The sequence below is a fragment of the Equus quagga genome, chromosome 3 (genome assembly GCF_021613505.1).
Source record: "Equus quagga isolate Etosha38 chromosome 3, UCLA_HA_Equagga_1.0, whole genome shotgun sequence".
In the NCBI taxonomy this organism is placed as follows: domain Eukaryota; kingdom Metazoa; phylum Chordata; class Mammalia; order Perissodactyla; family Equidae; genus Equus; species Equus quagga.
In genome coordinates, this window is record NC_060269.1 from 100217873 (window position 1) to 100237124 (window position 19252).

Here is a 19252-nt window from a genome sequence, read left to right on the forward strand (position 1 = left end):
TTTTTTTTAAAGATTGGCACCTCAGCTAACATCTGTTGCCATCATCTGTTTTTTTTCTTTCTTCTTCTCCCCAAAGCCCCCCGGTACATAGTTGTATACTCTAGCTGTAGGCCCTTTGGGTTCTGCTATGTAGGACGCTGCCTCAGCATGGCCTGATGAGCAGTACTAGGTCTGCGCCCAGGATCAAACCAGCAAAACCCTGGGCCACCAAAGTGGAGCATGCACACTTAACCACTCAGCCATGGGGTCAGCCACCAAAATAAAATTTAAAAATCACTTCTGCAAATGAACAGGTTTCATAGCTACACTTACAATTTAATTAAACAAGATGTAAAAAATGGTCTTAAGTTAGCTGACACAAAACAAAAACTGAAGTTGTACACTCAAAACTAATATAACGTTATATGTCAATTCTATCTCGATTTAAAAAATGGAAGTGTGGAAAGAAAAGGAGAGTTAAAAAAAGTTTTCTATAGGAGTTAATTTAACATTCCTAACAGGTACATTTTTTCACAGTTTCCAAGAAGTAATACATAGCTACTTTGCCTCAGTACCTCCTAATCAAATTCACAACTGAAGAGTAGTAGTACTATCTGTGCTTTCACGTATCAGAAACTACAAAGGTACAAAAACTCTGCAACTACGTTGAGGAGGAAAAAGCCAATAATGGTAAAGTAAGCACATGGTAATTATTTTGCACTGAATAATGTAAAATAAAAGCAACCCTCTATCAGATGGGCAAGTAAACTAAGACCACCGAGCATCTGCAATTCTCCAAACTACAGTTCTGAAAAGACGACCATATTTACTTTCAAGCCCTCGCCCCTAGAAAAGCATAACTTTAAATCAGGTTGTCATATAACAAAACTGTTAAGGTAATTATTTGGTCAAAAGCCATTCGAAATGATGTTGCAGAATTATATTAATTGACACAAAAAATTCACAAGTGAAAAACTTGATCTACGTAGAGATCCAGTTGTATATTTTTAAATATATACAAACAAAAATGAGACAGAAAAGATTAGGAAGTTATCTCACAAAATATAAATAACAGTTCTCTCTGAAGGTATGATGAGTGATTTTTATTTTCTTATATTTTGTGATTTCCCCATGTGCATTTTTTTTACACCAAAAATGGAAGTCAAAAATAATATTAAAGTATTATTCAGAGATTTCTATTTTCTCTTCTACCATTATATTGTTGGTGACCCTTAGAAAAAAGTCGCAGCAGTATGAGATATTAACACCTGATAACACAAGACCTCTTAAAAACAAGGCCTATCTGAATACCACATTTTAACGTAATTTTACTAATTACAGATAAGGCAATATGAGCCAGGATTTCTGAATCTAGACTGCCAGGATTCAAACCCTAGCTACACCGCTGACTGGCTACATGATTTCAAGCAAATTATTTAACCTCTTTTTGCCAGTTTCTTTACCTGTAAAATAGGGCTCCTGCTAGTTACTGAACTGAGTTAATTATTTAATTAATTAAAGCAGTTAGTGCCTGGCACATCATAACCACTTAGCAAGCTTTTTTTTTTTTTGGTGAGGAAGATTGTTGCTGAGCCAATATCTGTGCCAATCTTCCTTCCTCTATTTTATGTGAGATGCCACCACAGCATGGCTTAACAAGTGGTGCTCAGTCCTCTCCTGGCATCTGAACTTATGAACCCTGGGCTGCTAAAGCAGAGCACATGAACTTAACCAGGACGCCACCACTGGGCTAGCCCCTCAGCAAGCTATTTTTAGTATCACTTTTTTTTATTTTTTAAAGATTGGCACCTGAGCTAACATCTGTTGCCAATCTTCTTTTTTTCTTCTTCTTCTCCCCAAAGCCCCCCAGTGCATAGTTGTATATTCTAGTTGTAGGTCCTTCTGGCTCTGCTATGTGGGATACCACCTCAGCGTGACTTGATGAGCAGTGCTGGGTCTGCAGCAAGGATCCAAACTGGTGAAACCCTGGGCCACCAAAGCGGACCACAAGAAGTTAACAACTTGGCCACAGGGCCAGCCCTCTTTTTATTTTTATTATTATTATCATTAACTTCTTTTACAGGTGAGGATGCTGAAGCACTAAAATCAGTTAAATCATTTGTCTGAATACAAAGATGCTGGGATGGGGGTAGGTGAGAGGAAGGAGAGGTAGGAGAGAGAGACAGATACGTATAAACACAGCTAAAACCCTGGGTCTCCTTTCCTAAATTGTTATTCTTTTGAGAAGACAATTGGAAGGTATCTAGCATAATGCTCAATAAATATTTCCTTCCTTTGTTCCTTCCTTTCCCAACTTCTTTGATTCTTCCTCTACAGAAATAGATCTGATTATAGTCATTCACTTCCTTAAACCACCTTTCCTATGGACTTCCATTTTATTTTTTTTTAAAGCTTTTTTTTTTTTGAGGAAGATTAGCCCTGAGCTAACATCTGCTGCCAATCCTCCTCTTTTGGCTGAGGAAGACTAGCCCTGGGCTAACATCCATGCCCATCCTCCTCTACTTCATATGTGGGATGCCTACACCAGCATGGCTTGCCAAGCAGTGCGATGTCTGCAACTGGGATCCAAACCAGCAAACCCTGGGCCGGTGAAGTGGAACGTGCGCACTTAACCACTGTGCCACCGGGCCAACCCCGAGACTTCCATTTTAAAGTTAACTACATTTGTTTTAACTTTGTTCCAACCAATTAGCCTTATATTAGGAAATTACACATTAGTCTTTTCCAAGTCAAAGCCTTCTGTAGAATTCCATCAGTCAGAAGAGACTTGCAATTTAAAAATGCTAGAAACAGAGAGAACACTCAATACACTTTTAGAGTGATTAAGAACTCACTCTGATCCTAAATTTCCCTGAATTTTATATGCATAAAATGTCAAGAGAGGGGCTGGTCTGGTGGCATAGTGATTAAGTTCACCCACTCTGCTTCGGCAGCCAGGAGTTCATGGCTTCAGATCCTAGGCAGGGACCTACACACCGCTCATTAAGCCACACTATGGCGGCGTCCCACATATAAAATAGAGGAAAACTGGCACACACACTGGCTCAGCAACAATCTTCCTCAAACAAAAACAGGAAAGATTGGCAGCAGATGTTAGCTCAGGGGCAATCTTCCTTATGAAAAAAAGAAAGTCAAGAGAGGAAAAATCCTAAATTAAGAGACCTGTGTTCCAATTCTACCCACGCCAACAGCTAGGCCAGTAACCTAAAGCTAGTGATTCTGCCACTTTAACAAAAAGAGGCGAGTAAGCTATGTTACCAATAGATCCATCTAGCTCCAAAATTCTACAATTTCTTTGACAAACCTGAAAACGGACAATTCACAGGCAATTTCATCCTCCATGTTTTCTCTGACCCTTTTAGAGTACTCTTGTTACATCTTTTATTAAATAGCCTTCAATTCTTTTATGAAACCTTCCTCCAGCCCAAAGAGAACAAGCTGCTCCATATTCTTTAGACTCCCATGATTGTATTGCGTCTATTACAGATGACTATTTATAAACTGTCTATCATCTCTGGCATCCCACATCTTGCACAATGCCTAGCACACAGCAGGTGCTGAGGATGTGTTTAAAGATTTGAGTCTACAAAGTTAAATTAGGTTCCTGAGAAGTTTCCGTATGCACCATCTGGGAGCTCAGCTTAAACTGAAGATATACAGAGGCCAGTCTGCAGCACAACCAAAGCTTACTCCCAGTCAGATCCACACACGCAGTGCAAATTTATTCTGAGCATTTGTACAAAAGCTACACAGAGGTATCACTGCTCCAGACTATCAGGGCACCCTCTGGGGATTACCTAATCTACCCCACTTCCCTATCCAAAAATCTCTTTATCCTGCTCTACTTGGTTCCATGGCACTTACAACCTCCTGCCATAATATATAATTTACTCATGTTCAGCGTTTATTCTCAGTTAACACAACATAAGCTCCACTAATGCAGGAATTTTTGTCTGTTTTGTTCATAAATTATACTCAATGCTTACATCAGTGCCTAGCACAATGAATAGTTTTTTAAATCAATAATGCTTTCCTTCTATCTTAAAGCCCTCAAGAGTTATGAGTCATCAGCTTTATATCCCTATCTCACATTGCCCTTATTTCCTCAACTCTGTCCACTTACAGTAGCCTTACAAGTAAACCTCCAAGAAGTGGAGGAAAATAGTTGTAATCAACTCCTAAACTGCAACTCTTATTTTCTCTGCTCCACCTGTTGGTACAGAAATAATACTCAAATAACCAAATTAGTAACCAAATAGTCCAAATACACCAGAGTCAAATACACCAAATAACAAACTGATGAAATAACCAAAACTTTGTTCTTTCACTTCTGATAATAATTATTTCTACCTATAAGGTCTTCACTTCAGATTTTAAACTACTGGTGGGCAAAAACCAAAACCAAGAATGCTGGACTCCCTTTTTTGGATTGTCAAGCACATGGGCTAAATATTTTGAGACTATATTAACTGTTATGTGATCTAACTGGAACATTGTGCTCCAAATAGTATATACCCTCTAACGTGCTACACACATTAGTTATGGCAAGATTTTTCTTATGTAGCTAATACGCTTCGTAATACGCTAATAAGAACTTATCCACTGCATTTCTACAACTATTAAATATGCAGCCACGTAAAAACAGGATACTATTGTATTTGTTTTCAAAAATACCACCAAAACCTTCTCCACCTCCTAATTTCATCCAAATATGGTTCTTTCCTGCTTCAACCAATTCAACTATGTTTCAAGAGACAAGCCCATCAGCATCAGTCATAAACATCATCTACATTGCTATTTCAAAGACAGCTTTTAAATTCTTCAAGAACTCAAACATCAGCAATGTAAAATACACTCAAGATGAGAAGATTCAAGCTGAGATGCAAGGATATGTTGATTCAAACTAAAATGGGAAACAAAGACATTTCCCGAAGTCATCCAGTCCTCTCATCTCGCACCACCTATCTGACAAACTCAGACTCAACCTGTGGGATGAGCCTAAGAAAGAGGTTTCACAAGCTCCAACGTGTTAAGCAGATTGACACAAGCCAGGTCCCCTGTACAAATTAGAAATATTAGCAAGTCTGCCTGCCAGTTAGCCTTCGGCGACCATTCAGTTTTGCTTAAACATCCTAAAAAGGATTAATATTCCATATATGAACAAGTGAAAATAAGGGTTAATTAAATTCTCAGCAGTCGGGTGCCAACCTGATAACTAAAAATTATAGGAGGTGGGAAAAGAAGAGAATCGGAACAGAAAATAATCTTTAAATGCTATTTTCTTCACAGCAGTAAAGGAGTGTATCGGGTGAATTTCAATCTTCGAGTTTTTATTGGCTTGCTAACCACAGATTAAACATAGGTGAATCACAACGAAGCCTTCAAAGGAGGAATTCCCCGGGGTGTCAGGTCCTGTTTTCAGAGAACCTGAGGCTTGTCTGCTCTCTCCATACCCCCATCTAGCCATCCCACTTTCTGACCTTCCCCCCAAACTCGTCTGCAATAAACGATAAGTGAAATAATGACCAGCACTAAATGTGACGTTAAGTTGGCATTTACAAATGATTTGCAAAACAACTCCCAGTGGACCTAATCAGCCCAGGGCACACTACCCTGACTCTATTTGGCGGCAGTCTAAAAAGATAAAGCCTTTACTCTTCAGGGGAGCACGCTGGGAGGAAGGACGTCTCGGGGAAGCAAGGAGCTGCTCCACACCCCAAGACCCTGGCTGTCACCGGGGGATCCTGACCCGCAAGCAGCCTAGTTAAGTGTGTTACATCCACAGGACTTGTCACCCCAACTTCCCACTCCTAAAACCTAAGGAGGAAGTTAAAAGGGTCCCGGGGTGACGGGGGAAAGTACGACGCTCTATCTTCTGTGTTTGGGACCCAGAAAAAAGCACTGGGCAGGCGAGACCGGCGGCCGGGCACGCGTCGGACACGGGTCTGGCGGGAGAGTGGGCGGCATCTATGTAGAGCGTGCAAACCAGCAAACCCCAGAGAAGAGCGAAGGGAAAGGCTGGGGTGATGGAGAACTGCGGACGCAGACGCGGGTGTGTCCAGACTTGGGGCCGGGGGAAGGAGCCTCCTTGGGAGCTGGAGGATTCCACGCGTGCTCGAAGCGGGCCTGGGAGGCGGCGGGCGGCGCGAGCGCTCGGGGCCGGTTCCCGGAGACCGGCTCGGAGGGAAGGCCCGGCCGGGGCAGCGCGGGCCACGGCGGGCGGGGGCCGCGGCCCAGGTCGCTTGAACAAAGCCGGCGCGCGGGGCCTGGGTACTCACAATAAGAAGCTCATGTCGGCCGCGGCGTGGGCTGCGGGCTCGGCGTCACGAGGCCTCGGGGGCGGCGGCGGCTGCGGCGGCCAGGGAAAAGGACAGGAGAGAGGAAGAGGAGGAGAGGAGGAGGGGAGCGCCGGCTGGTCGGCGGCCGCAACTTGCTGGGCTTTGCTAGTTCCAGTGGCAGGCAGAGGGGGCGGAAGTGGGAAGCGCTCGGCTTGAATCAGTCAATGGGAGGGGAAGGAAAGGGAGGCGGGGAAAGGGCCGTTCGCTCGCTCCCGGGAGAACGGCCGCCGCGGCCGCAGCGGAGCTCCCCCACCCCCTCCTCACCCCCAGCCCCCCGCCGCCCCCACCCTCGAGCTCTCGCGAGAGCGGCGCGCGCCCACCCCGCCCCTCCGGCTGCCGCCCAGGGTGCCTTTAGTTCTGGACAACTTTACACCTCCGGACCACGCCCCGCGGATGCGTTGGGGACGCCGGGCCAGTCGGAGCCTGTCCACTCGGCTGGGGGTCGTGACACAGCGCTCCGAGATGCTTAACTGGGTTTCAGCGGTCAGGAAGGAAGTGGGCTTCAACTCCGGAATGCCAGAGTTCTGCAGTGAGGGATGGACTTGCCACCAGAGTTCTGCCCACTGCGAGTGCCCGGCAAAGGATGATGAAAGGTTATGGAGTCCGTCTGCTAGTATATGAAAACAGCAGGGAGTTTCATCTGGTTGGAATGGTTTGGGTGTGGTTCCGCCAGAAAAGAAAGAGTCTAAATGTGTTTTTAACGTCCTTGTCGTTTTATGCACATATTTTAAAACCCTGAACTAAGAGATGATCAGGGTCCATCACTGTCTGAACAGGCAAGCTAGGCTGTCAGCAGCTGGGAAAACTGCTGTGGTGACATATTGAATGAATGTGGAGCATTCTTAAATAGATTATAAAGCCTTGCCTTGGGCCCTTTATGTGAAATGCAAGTCCCTCGATAAGGGAGACTGAATCCTATCTAGCTTCTAGAATGCTTTGTGAATCAGAGTGCCCAATGGTTTTAATGGACTTGGGCGCCATAAATGCTTAATTTAAGCGTTGCCGCTGATGACCAGCCTGCCACAGCATCATCAATTTGGGTACCCCTTTATTTTACAAAAGAGATGTCAATCTTCTTTACTCAAAACACCCATCAAATCCACAAGTACTTTTAAAAGAATCTGAACTAAAATTATGCGCAGCTATTAACCCACCTTGGGGTAATAGACTTGAAGGAGGTGCCAATATGAAATGTATTCCATTGACTTTATGCACTGTCAGTTTGACATGGTAAATCAAACCATTTTTAAAAAGAGAAGAAAATATTGGAATCTTGATGCTGTCTCAGGAACAGCGGAGGTCGCTGAAATAACTTGAGAAGATTTAAAGGCTCAAAAGATGCAGGAAAGGAGGAAAAAGCAAGGTTTATCTTAATATAATGAAACTAATGGATTTATGACATAAAAGTCCTGTGTTCCAGATCTTGATATGATACTAATTTACTACATAATTCCTTCAAGGTCTTCTGAAAGTAAGATTTGATTTACCAGATTAGGAAATCATGTTTGGGAAGAGTAAATCAGTTAATCTTTTAGAACAACAGTTCCACTTCCTTTAAAATGAGGGCCTTGGATTATTACATGATCTCTAAGATATCTTGCAGTTCTAAAATTCTGTCTTGCCATGGCATCCTTCAAATGACTGACAGTTCCCATCTGCTCCCTGACTTAGCAGGCTAGTTTATGTAGCCTTGTTTTTGGTCTAACACAATTTAGATGAATCCTATGACCATGAATTAGGACAATGACTGGCAAAGGAGAGAATCTGAAAAAGTACTTGCCAGGTTCTTCTTTAGCATACCACTAAGGTGAGTTGCCTGAAATTAATGGCTGATAAAACTTAAATATATTGATCCTAAAAATGAGAGAAGTATTGTGTTAATAATACAGAATGTGATTCCAGAGGTTAGACATTTAAATCAAACAACGGCTGTCACTTAAAATTATCCAGCACTTCAAAAACGTTGGAAAATTTAGAATCAAAGAGAGAGTATATTTAAATAGACATTTCTGATTCCAATTTCTCCTTCACCAATCCATGTTTCATACCACTGTCTTCCTAAAATCTCCATTTCAAGAAGTTACTCTCCTGATCAAAATCTTATTTTGTTTATAAGTCTTTGTTTGTGAAGCAAGATTATTAAAATTTGTATTCTATCTACCAATTTTTCAAAGAATTGGAATTATAACGTGAATAGAATAGAGTAGAATGTGAGTGGGTATATGCCCTCCAATATCGAGTTACTTCCTTGTCATAATAAACAAGTATATTTATATAAATATAAACAAACAAGATAATTATAAATTGTGGTAAGATATGAAATAGTATAATGTAATAGAGGGTAATGGTGAAGGAAGAGGATCTAACTTAGAGTGAGTGGTTAAGAAAGGCTCTCTAAGGACGTGAAATTTTTGTTGAGAGCTGAAGCAAGAGAAGGAGCCAGCCTTGCAAAGAGCTAGGGGATGAGCATTTTCTGGTAGAGGGAATAACAAGTACAAATGCTCCAAGATAAGAAAGATAAAGAGTTCTTAGAACTGATGGGTTATGGCCTGGGCAGAGTGAGCAAGAAGAGTAGCATCAGATAAGGCTGGACATGGAGACAGGGAAGACTGAGGCTCACAGGCTTAGGCAAGACATTTGGATTTTATTCTAAGAACATTGAGAAGTCAGCAGAGAAGTAAAACAATAGGAGAATTAGATAAAATAATCTGAATAATACTTTGTTTTTTTTAATTTGGAAAATTTCAAACATATGCCTAGGGGAAGAAATTAGTATAATGAATCTATCACCCATCTTCAACAATTACCAGCTCATGATCCCTGATTAACATTTTACAACAATCTCTCTCCCACGTTGTGGAGAACGGACTAGAGGGGGCCAACATGCCAGAGGACTATTTTTTTCCTCAACAATTGTGAGTTGGTTTAGGGTAGTGTCATTAATAATCTCAAGGTAAAACCAACAGCTCTTGGTGACTGAATGATTGCGGGGGCTAGGGTAAAGAAGGAGTGAAAGATTACTCCTATTTTTTTGGCTTTCTCAACTGGTGGATGGTGCTGCCATTTATTGAAATAGAAAAGTTATGAGTCACAATTTGGAGGTGAGACTAAAAATTCCCTTTTAGATATGTTAACTTTGAGATGTCTTTTAGACATCAAAGTAGCCATGTCAGGCAGGGTTTTGACTGCCGTGCAAAGCCTGGGGAGAGATCTGAACTGGAGGTAAGAATGCGGGAGTCTTCAGTAAGTTAATAGTATTCAAAGCCATAAGGTGGGCTTCCAAATAGGATTTTATATGCCAGATAAGAATAGACTTAGCCAAGTGTTACCTTTAAGCATCTGTGTTTCTTCTTTCTTTACTTCTCTTCCCAGATATCTCAGTTTTCTGATCACCATTCACCTCCTCTCCCTCAATTGTATTTATATTCTCCTTTTCCCTGAAGGTGAGGGTTTCTACAACCTTAAAGAAAATGATTCATTGTAACTTTTTCTCTGATAAATTAATCATTTCATGTGTTAATTAATGTGTTACCCTCCCCAGATAAAATAACACTATTTAAAGCCAAGTTTCCAAACAGTAGATGAGGGGAAATTTCTCCTTATAAAGTATTTCAGTTTAAGAAAAAATGAAGTAGGAATGATTGAATTGTTAAAATATCACCATTTTTGCAACCCCTAATGGATTAATGGATCTAGGCACTGATCATCAATGGCTGTGAGTATCACAAGAGAGACAACCACCCTTTATGTGCATCCTGATGGAAGAACATATCACCTGTGAAGAATTCTTGCCAACAAAAGAGAACCTGAATCCAGTCAAGCCTTTAAATCGAATTTATCAAATTACAGGAAATACAGGGAACAAAAGAATATGGTAAAGAACATGTTAAATGACACTGCATGGATGCAATCAGGAAAATCCAAACTATGGAGAAACTATGCAGGACCTACTTTCTTTGATAAATGAATTAAAGGGGAAAAATAGCGCTGAAGGAGAAACCTAGAGGTTGAAAGACACATAAGAAACCTATCAACCAATTGTAATATGTGGACTCATTTGCATCCTTATTCAAACCAGCAATCTGAAAAAGAACACTAACAAAGGCTGATGTCATTTATAGATAACTGAAAAGTGTGAATACTGGGTATCTGATGATACTAAGAACTGATTATTAATTGTGGTGATGATGTGGTTATTTATTTTAAAGAGCCCTTATTTTTTAGAAATATGTACTGAAATATTTACAGATGAAATAATATGCCTGGGATTTGCTTCAGAATAATGTGGGAGGGGGAGGGGCCAGCCCCATGGACAAGTGGTTAAGTTTGTGCACTCCACTCTGGCGGCCTCGGGTTTCACTGTTCGGATCCTGGATGCAGTCCTAGCACCGCTCATCAAGCCATGCTGAGGTGGCATCCCACATAGCAGAACTAGAAGGACCTACAACTAGAATATACAACTATGTACTGGGGGGGCTTTGGGAAGAAGAAGGAAAAAAAAATAATGTGGGAGGGAGAAGCAGGAGTATAGATGAAATAAATTGACCATTGAGTTGATAATTGTTGAAGCCAGGTAGTGAGGACATGAAGATCACTATACTGTGATCTTGGTTCATGAAGCCTGGTGTCTCTCAATGCATTTATCACTGAAAGCCATAAAGCATCAAAATGCAAAACTTCTTATTTAATATGTCATAGTGGAAGAAGGAATCTTTCATTGATCCCAAACCTAACCCAATACCCTCCTCTTCAAGCTGTTCATTTTTTTGAACGTGAGGTTTGTGCAATAGAATCCTAGATTTAAGAGAATGATGAGGTCCAAACATTCATTTATCCACACAACAAATATTTATTGTCTACTATAAGCCTCTGTGAGCAAAAAACAAGGATACAATCCCTGCCATTATGAATCCTATAAGTCAATGGGAAATACAGGCACTCTAACAAATAAAAATAAAGTTAGAAATTGTCTAAGTGTTAGGCAGGAAAGATCCATGTTACGTGTGAGAAGATGTTACAGGGACCACACCTATATTGGTGGTCAGAGATTTGGATCCTGTGCCTTCAGAAGTGAATAGTATGTATTTACTCCTTGCATTTAAATGCCTGTTATATTGATAAATAGCGTAATTTAATAAAACATCTACTTCCCCACTCACCATTGCCAACCCACTTTTGGTGTTTTGAAGCACCGAGACATAGGAATTGATTTTTGTTTTTGAGAAGCCAGCCTTTTAGAATTTTTCAGAAGGTGCTACCTTCAGAATAATTCCGAGGATCTTAATCCACAGGACAAAAATCATAAAAGATTTCTTGCATGGACCTTGCACTTGTTCAATAAATGTTGAATTTCTTGATCAGTCAAGTTTACCATTGTCCATAATTACTTGTTTTTCCCACTCAATTTAAACCATATAGTTACTTTTTCGGTCGGCTGCCTGGGGAGGAGGAGGAAGAGTGGTCCTTTCTCAACCTATTCAAAACTCCTTTTTGCAAATTGATGGGACATTGCCAAGATCGGAAGGCCTAAAATTAACTCCACCAGCTGTGTTTTGGTTTGCTTCATATAGCACATGGGCTCAAGGGGCTCAATCTGCTAGGCTTGCTTGCTGCTTCAATCTGCTGTGCTTTTAAAAGTTTGTTTGCCTGGTGTGCATGTTGTGCACAAGATGTGGTAACTAAGCAGCTTGAAAGGATATGAGGACTAAACAAGTAAGTCTCTCCTGTAATCTCAAAAAAAGCCTAGCAACAATGTGGGGGATGGGGGATGGAGGAGTCATGACGGAGTATGTCAGAGGAGCTGCTGAACTTTTAATCTTGCTGAAGTTTCCCAGAGAGCAGACTGCTGATTGTGCTGTCAAAGACCAAGAGATGATGATGTAGTTTCAAGGAGTCTGTGTTTTTAGCCTACCCATCTCCAAAGGTCCTTTCGCATGAAGGACCATATATAGACATAAAGAGTATCCCAACTGGCTGCAACTTAAAAATATCCTAAGACTCAGCAGCTGTTACTTTCACCCACACAAATTCACAGTTGGCTTAATTAAGTGGTGCTCGTTCTCACGAGCTGCAGCCCTCTGGGTTGTGCCTAGGTACTTATGCTGCTTCCCCCATCTCCATTCCCTTCTGCAGAGTAAAGCAGAATGAATGAATGAAAGGGATCAGTATGAGGAGTTTGGGGTTTGTGTCAATGTGAAAAATGAAATGTGGAAGTCAGGTCTTCCAGTGTGGTCTTAAAACCCTGCCTATATGGCCACTGGATTCTAAGGACCCTAGGCAGTCCCTAGTCTTGGCCATTTGTTCTCTCTTGCTCAGGGCCATTACTACAACCTCTTCTTGGCATCTCTCTCATGTTTTCCATAGTTGTCGTAGTCACAACCATAGCAACCTGAGCAGGCCACAATCCTCTTATAGCTGGAGACATGAGATACTGCTTTACATGATATAATTCCCTTGTCTTGCACCAACAGGAATCTGGTCCCAAATAATGAACCCATTTGTTTTTCCTCAGAAGAAATATTCCAACCCTCCCAAAGTATCAGTATCCTTAAGCTCTGTATAGCATCAGGGCAAGTAGGAAGCATCCACAAAAAAGATGAAGATAATCAGTCCCACCTTGAAATTTGACCAACTATTTCCAAATCCCTTATTTATAGGCTGTTCTCTGTGTTTCCACACCAATCATTCCACTTGAGTACAGGATAAAGAGATTTGGTAAAATAAAACCGTAGTGGGCAGGAAGATTTCCTGTCCAAAATAAGTTTTTAAAGGAAGTGATCTTATAATGCACTTCTTATAAGGAATCTATCTGAGACCTTCCTGGAGCCCTGCAGGATAAAGGAGCACTTGCAAGATTCATTCATTTATTCATTCATTCATTCAGTAACATTTACTGAAGATCTACCATAAACCAGTTACCATGCTAAGGGTGAGGATACAAAAGAAGTGTACAACATCACACCCTCGAGGAGCTCATTTCTAGAGGCAGAGACTGATGTACAAACAAATAAGTACAGCACAAAATCCTTCTTATAATAGGATTATATGCAATGGGCTACCAGAACCCAGCTGGTGAAAGAGTGTTAATTTGAGGAGGAAGATAAGGACCAAAGAGAGTTTTACTGGGGCTGGCCCAGTGACACAGCAGTTAAGTGCGCACCTTCCACTTTGGTGGCCCGGGGTTCGCCGGTTCGGATCCTGGGTAGAGACACAGCACCGCTTGGCAAAGCCATGCTGTGGTAGGCATCCCACATGGAAAGTAGAGGAAGACAGGCATGGATGTTAGCTCAGGGCCAGTCTTCCTCAGCAAAAAAGAGGAAGATGGGCAGCAGATGTTAGCTCAGGGCTAATCTTCCTCAAAAACAAAACAAAAACAGAGAGTTTTACCAAAAAAGTAAGTCTTACAGGGTTAGTAGACTTTCTCCAGATGAGGAAGGGATGATAGAGGAGTGAGAGGCAGAGAGAAGGCGTTGCAGAAAGATGATGCAACATGTGTAAAATCCAGAGGCGTGAAAAAAATAAACGTGTAGACAAAGGAAATGTTGACTGCTACAACTTTTTACACCCTAGTATGAACTCTCATTCATTCATTCAACAAATATTTATCAAGCACTAACTGTATGCTACTTTTATAAGCAGTAGGGACATAGCAGGGTACAAAACAAAGTCCCCGACCCCAAGAAGTGTACACTCTAGTGGGGAGAAGATATTCTGAATTTGTCAGAGTATTCATTTAATTATATTTGCATTTTAATTGTCCCTGATTATGGCATGAAATCCCAAGCCTTATTAAAGGAATATTTTAAAAGAATAAAGGTATCAGGAATCAAGTAGGAAAGAAATTCTGGAGTCACAGCACAAAAAACAAAAGATCTTCTGACCACCAAGCAGACAGTAGTTCCAAAGCTCATTTAAACTCTGCTTCTGTTGATATCACAGAATCACAAATCCAGTCCTATAGGAGGTGCTGTATTTAAAGTACAGCCTTTAGCCTCAGTGCCTGCATGGCCAAACGGCAGGTCTAAAATTAGAGCAGGTGCATGTGTGTGTGTAAAGAAATTAAGATGGACCTGCAACTCTATTCCTAGGCGCAAAGCCTCCCCCTTCTCTCCTGCCTCTTTCCTCTCTCTGGCAACCTCCAGGGACCTCTGTCATCTGTCAGAGTCACTGTCACAGGGCTGTCACGTTGCAATTTCCATAAATCTCCCTTGGATCATCAACAACCCTCATAGGAGGGCAGGGGGAGGGCAGATGGCTACACAGCAAGGCTCAAAAGGCCAGTTCCTCTCAGGAGGCCTCAGTGGTTACTCTGGATGGGACTGAAAGCAGCTCTTTGTTCCCTGTAATACTCTGGAGCCAGCTGTGGCTGCCTGACCTGCCATGGCTCTTAGGGAGCTTGTATAATCATGGAAGCATATGAGAATCTAAGCCAGTGCTGGAAAGAGACCATAGAATCTTCAGGAAATGAGAGGAACTAATATTTATTTTCTGCTCTGTAATTTTCTATGTAATCTTAGAATCAGACTCTTTATATCTCATTTAATTCTCACCACAACCCTATGAGGCAGAAGTTATTGTCCCAGTTAGTTCTATGGATGAGGATATTAAATCACATCTAATATAACACCAGTAGTAAGCAGCAGATCCAGGTCTATCTAATTCATGGGGAATTAAAACATCCCAAGGCTTTTATCATTGAAGAGCTGGGATTTTCAGAGGTACACAGACACAGCATTATATAATACGAATCTCACATTAAGAAAGTGATTCCCCTTTAAATTCATTTTCATTTCTTCTGATTATGTCAAGGAGAAAGTCTTAGTTTGATGCTAGTATGCCTTCAACACCTCTCTAACAGTTTCCCTTTTTAAGAGAGAGCCACAGGGTTTAGACCCGGAGAATTCAGCAGGCAACAATATCTAGCTAGAGCTTAAATAACATTTTGCTCTTATTGAATTTATTTATATGTTCTTCTATTAGGTAGGGAATGTGATACTGGTTTTCATTTATAAGTGATATAAAATAAATCCTATTGGTTACGCTCAGGATCTCTAGCACCATACTATCCAGGTTCAACTACTTACTAGGTGTTTGACCTTGGACAAGTTAATTAACTCTCAGTTTCCTCACTTGTAAAACAGGTTTCATGATAGTATCTACCACATAAGGTTGATATGTGGATTCAATGAGATGTTGCATGCCAAGCACTTACTACAATATTTAAAATATACTATTGCTTAATGCTTTAATTATTATGACGTTTAAAAGAAAATAAGTTGATTTAAATCAGAGTTTCTCATCTTTGGTACTGCTGACATTGTGGGCCAGATAATTCTTTGTGGTGGGAGGCTGTGCTGTGTATGGAAGAATGTTAAGCCGTATCCCTGCCCTCTATCCACTAGTTGCCAGTAGCATCCAGTTACGACAAAAATGTCTCCAGACATTGCTACATGTCCTCCTGGGGGCAATATCACCCCTGGTTGAGAACCACTGATTTAAAGGAAAATATTAGGTAAAAACCATACTTAGATGTGACAAACATCTAAACGTGTTATGGGAAAAACTAAAGTTGAAATACTGCTCCAAGGCAGAGCTATTAAAAATTTAATTCTAAAGGTCGGAAATTACTATTTTTATTTGCAGATTTATGTCTATGCTCTACGTTTCCTATCAAAGCTTATAGTATTCAAACAGAAGGGGTAAGTAAGGCTAGTAAGTATATGAAATTCATCTTTATTTTTCTTTGACCTCCTTTTTCTTCTCCTACCTTCTCTTCCAATCAGTCCACCGCCCAACACTGCTCTGCACACATACCCGTGAACTGACTAGGCAACATCCTTTGTCCAGACTTCTTACACCCTCCCTCCCCAAGCGGGGGTGCCCTTCTCTTCCCCAAAAGTCCTAGTCCCCACATTTTGAATGTGTGTAAAAATGTAATTGATGCCGTATCAGTTAGTATGTTTTCAGTTACACACAGCAGAAAGCTACACTCTTAACTGGTTGAAACAATGAGGAAATTTACTGGTTCACAGAAATTAAGAGCAGAAGTTGGAAAGCTTTCAGGGTGGTGTTAATTCAGTGGCTCCAGCTCCATTTTTCTATGGTTCCCTTGAGTCTGCCTTTCTCTATGTGCCAGCATCCTCCTCCTCTTGGCGGTGAATTGGCTACAGCAGTTGGAGACCTCACATTCACACGCAACCATGTTCAGAGCACACTGGAAGAAATTTGTCTCTGGAAGTTATCCAATGTCTTTAATCTAAGTTGAGCCTCAGGTTATTCAGCCTTGTAAGTTACTTGTTTTTAATAATTAGATGCCTGAAAAACACTAATCTCTGAAGTTCATTAGTTTATGGGGGTCATTGAGAGATTAAATGAGATCATTTAAGTGAAAACACTTTATAGACTGATATGTAATTGTAAGATATCATTTCTTGGAAAGGTCTTTTTTTTTTTTTAAAGAATAATAAATCTACTCAAGTGGATCACTCATAGTAGAGTTTATTGTACAAACACTTATAGAACAACAACGGGGAGTGAATGCCAAAGAAACCTCAAAACTGGTGTCTTAATGGGGCCAAATAGGGCTTAAGGGGACCTGGTGAGTGATTCTAGATTCAAGACAGCTGTGGAGTACTCAGCAGCAGAACTCATGGACCTTATTATGCTCTGCATTGATAGAGCCTGGCTGTAATAAATGTTGCTACTTTCTTCTGTCCTACCCCCAAGTGACAAATTATTTCTCATTTGTTATTCAAATTGCCAGAATGGGGACTGACTTAGCCAATAACTCATCAATTTTTGGACTAAACCTTTTACCCAGGCCACATCAGAGTCCACTGGCCAGCTTGTGGGGAGAATGCTCTTGGTCTCCATGATTAATAATGTCTTTCAAAGCCTAAATGAATGTCATTTCACACTACACAATGTGTTCTTGCACAAACAAGAAGTTGATTTAAATAAATGGAAAGATACCACTATTGTACGAAAACATCAGTACTCTTTAATTAAACTATAAATTTAATGCAATTCCCTACCAACAAATATATCCATAGGATGGAGAATTCAAAAAAGATAGGATTTTCAGAAAAAACTGAAATGTACAAGTTTAGCCCAGAAAATTCTAAAAAATAATGATAGTGAGGAGGGAACAGCCTACCAGATATCAAAACATTATCAAGTTACAATGTTTGAAAGCTTGAAAAGAAAGCTAGATCAATGGAAGAGAACAGAAAGAATAGATATAGATAGGTTCCAGGGGTTAGGATATGGATGCCTTTGGGGGGCCATTATTCTGCTGACTACACCAGCAAATTGATCAGCCAAAGAGAATCAACTGAAAAGCTATTATAAGCAATAAAATAATTCATTAGTGTGGCTGAGTATAAAATAAATACGTAAGAAGCAATATCCCATCCATCTAGCAGCCAAAATGATAAAATACATGCAAATAGATATATATATATTTTTTTCTTGATTATGTAATAAAATAGTGAAAATTTCAGTGGGAGGGAAAATTTCAACCTGGGGATCAGAAGTAGAAAGGAGAATTCTTTTTCCCCCTTTTCTTTTTTTTCTCCCAAAAGCCCCCCGCTACACAGCTGTGTATTTTTAGTTGTGGGTCCCTCTAGTTGTGGCATGTGGGACGCCACCTCAGCATGGCCCAATGAGTCGGCGCCCAGCGGTCGAACTGGTGAAACCCTGGGCCGCTGAAGCGTGCAAACTTAACTACTCAACCACGCGGCTGGCCCCAGGAGAATTATTTTTCAATGAGTCCCCTTTTACATCATTTATGTCATTTCACAGCCATTTTCTTTTGAACATGTGAACCTGATCTTGTCACTGCCTATTTAAAATCCTGTATTGTTTTTTTAGTGGTGGTTGTTCCTGCTTACCAGAATTGTTTTTGCAGAGTTTTTTCTTTGTTTGTTTGGTTACTTGTCTGTTATCCAACTCCCTTTTCCTATTTTGGGAGAATTTGCTATTGTGTATGGTTTTTGTAGGACTCGGCCCTCAATCTTTTATTTTGCAAACTGAAGGGGAAAGAAATTGGATCCTCCTGTGCAGGGCATTGACTCTGGAGATGCTTACACTGAAGCATCCCACAATGGTGGAGGTGGCCTCCTGGCCAGTCTATTCTAACTAAAGAACAGCTCTTGTACTTTGTGGTTTTTTACCTGAACGAGCTCCTTGCCTTTTTTTCTGTTTTCCAAATCTTATCTTCAGCCTCCTGCTGATTTTGAGTCCCACAAACTGTATAATATGTTTTTCTTTTCTCATTTCTTGCAACAAAAAACCCTGACTCCAGATATCAGTCAAATCTGTTAGCAAGTCATATAAGACCCCACCTTTTTTATGTAGCTTTCTCTCATGTTCACTCCACTCCCTCTACATCCCTGAGTCTTTTATAATTTCCCCACATGCCGTGCCTTTTTACCTCTCCATACCCATTAGAATGCTTTCTTCCGCAAAGAGGCAAGTGCCTTCTGAGTTTCTAATACCCACTTAATTCACCTATGATTTCTCTGAATCATCTCCTCATAGTATTTTCTCTCCTACTTCTATGGTCTATGATAGTATTTATCCTATTATGTTTGAAATATTTGAATTATTCTGTATCAGACTGAGAAGTCCTGGGGAGGATCAGACCAACAGGGCCTGGTCTGGCATACAGCATATTGAGGCTCTTTAATAAATATTAGTTGACTAAATTAATGAAATTAGTTAAATGCATTTCTTTTTTTTTTTTTTTGGCTGAGAAAAATTCACCCTGAGCTAACATCTGTGCCAGTCTTCCTCCATTTTGTCTGTGGGACAACTCCACAGCATAGCTGTCAACAAGTAGTTTAGGTCCATGTCTGGGAAGTGAACCCCAGGCCACCAAAGCAAAGCATGCTGAACTTAACTACTAGGCCACT

General features: G+C 40.9%; 1 protein-coding gene across 1 annotated transcript in view; it reads right to left on the reverse strand.

Annotated features, from left to right (window-relative positions):
- The window catches only part of MOB1B (MOB kinase activator 1B), a 61450-nt gene extending 54850 nt beyond the window's left edge, over positions 1-6600 (reverse strand). Inside the window, exon 1 of the mRNA XM_046656640.1 lies at positions 6279-6600. Within this exon, the coding sequence (XP_046512596.1) occupies positions 6279-6292 (14 nt within the window). The 5' untranslated portion in view covers positions 6293-6600. The remainder of the gene's footprint in view (positions 1-6278) is intronic.
- Positions 6601-19252: the final 12652 nt, after the last annotated feature.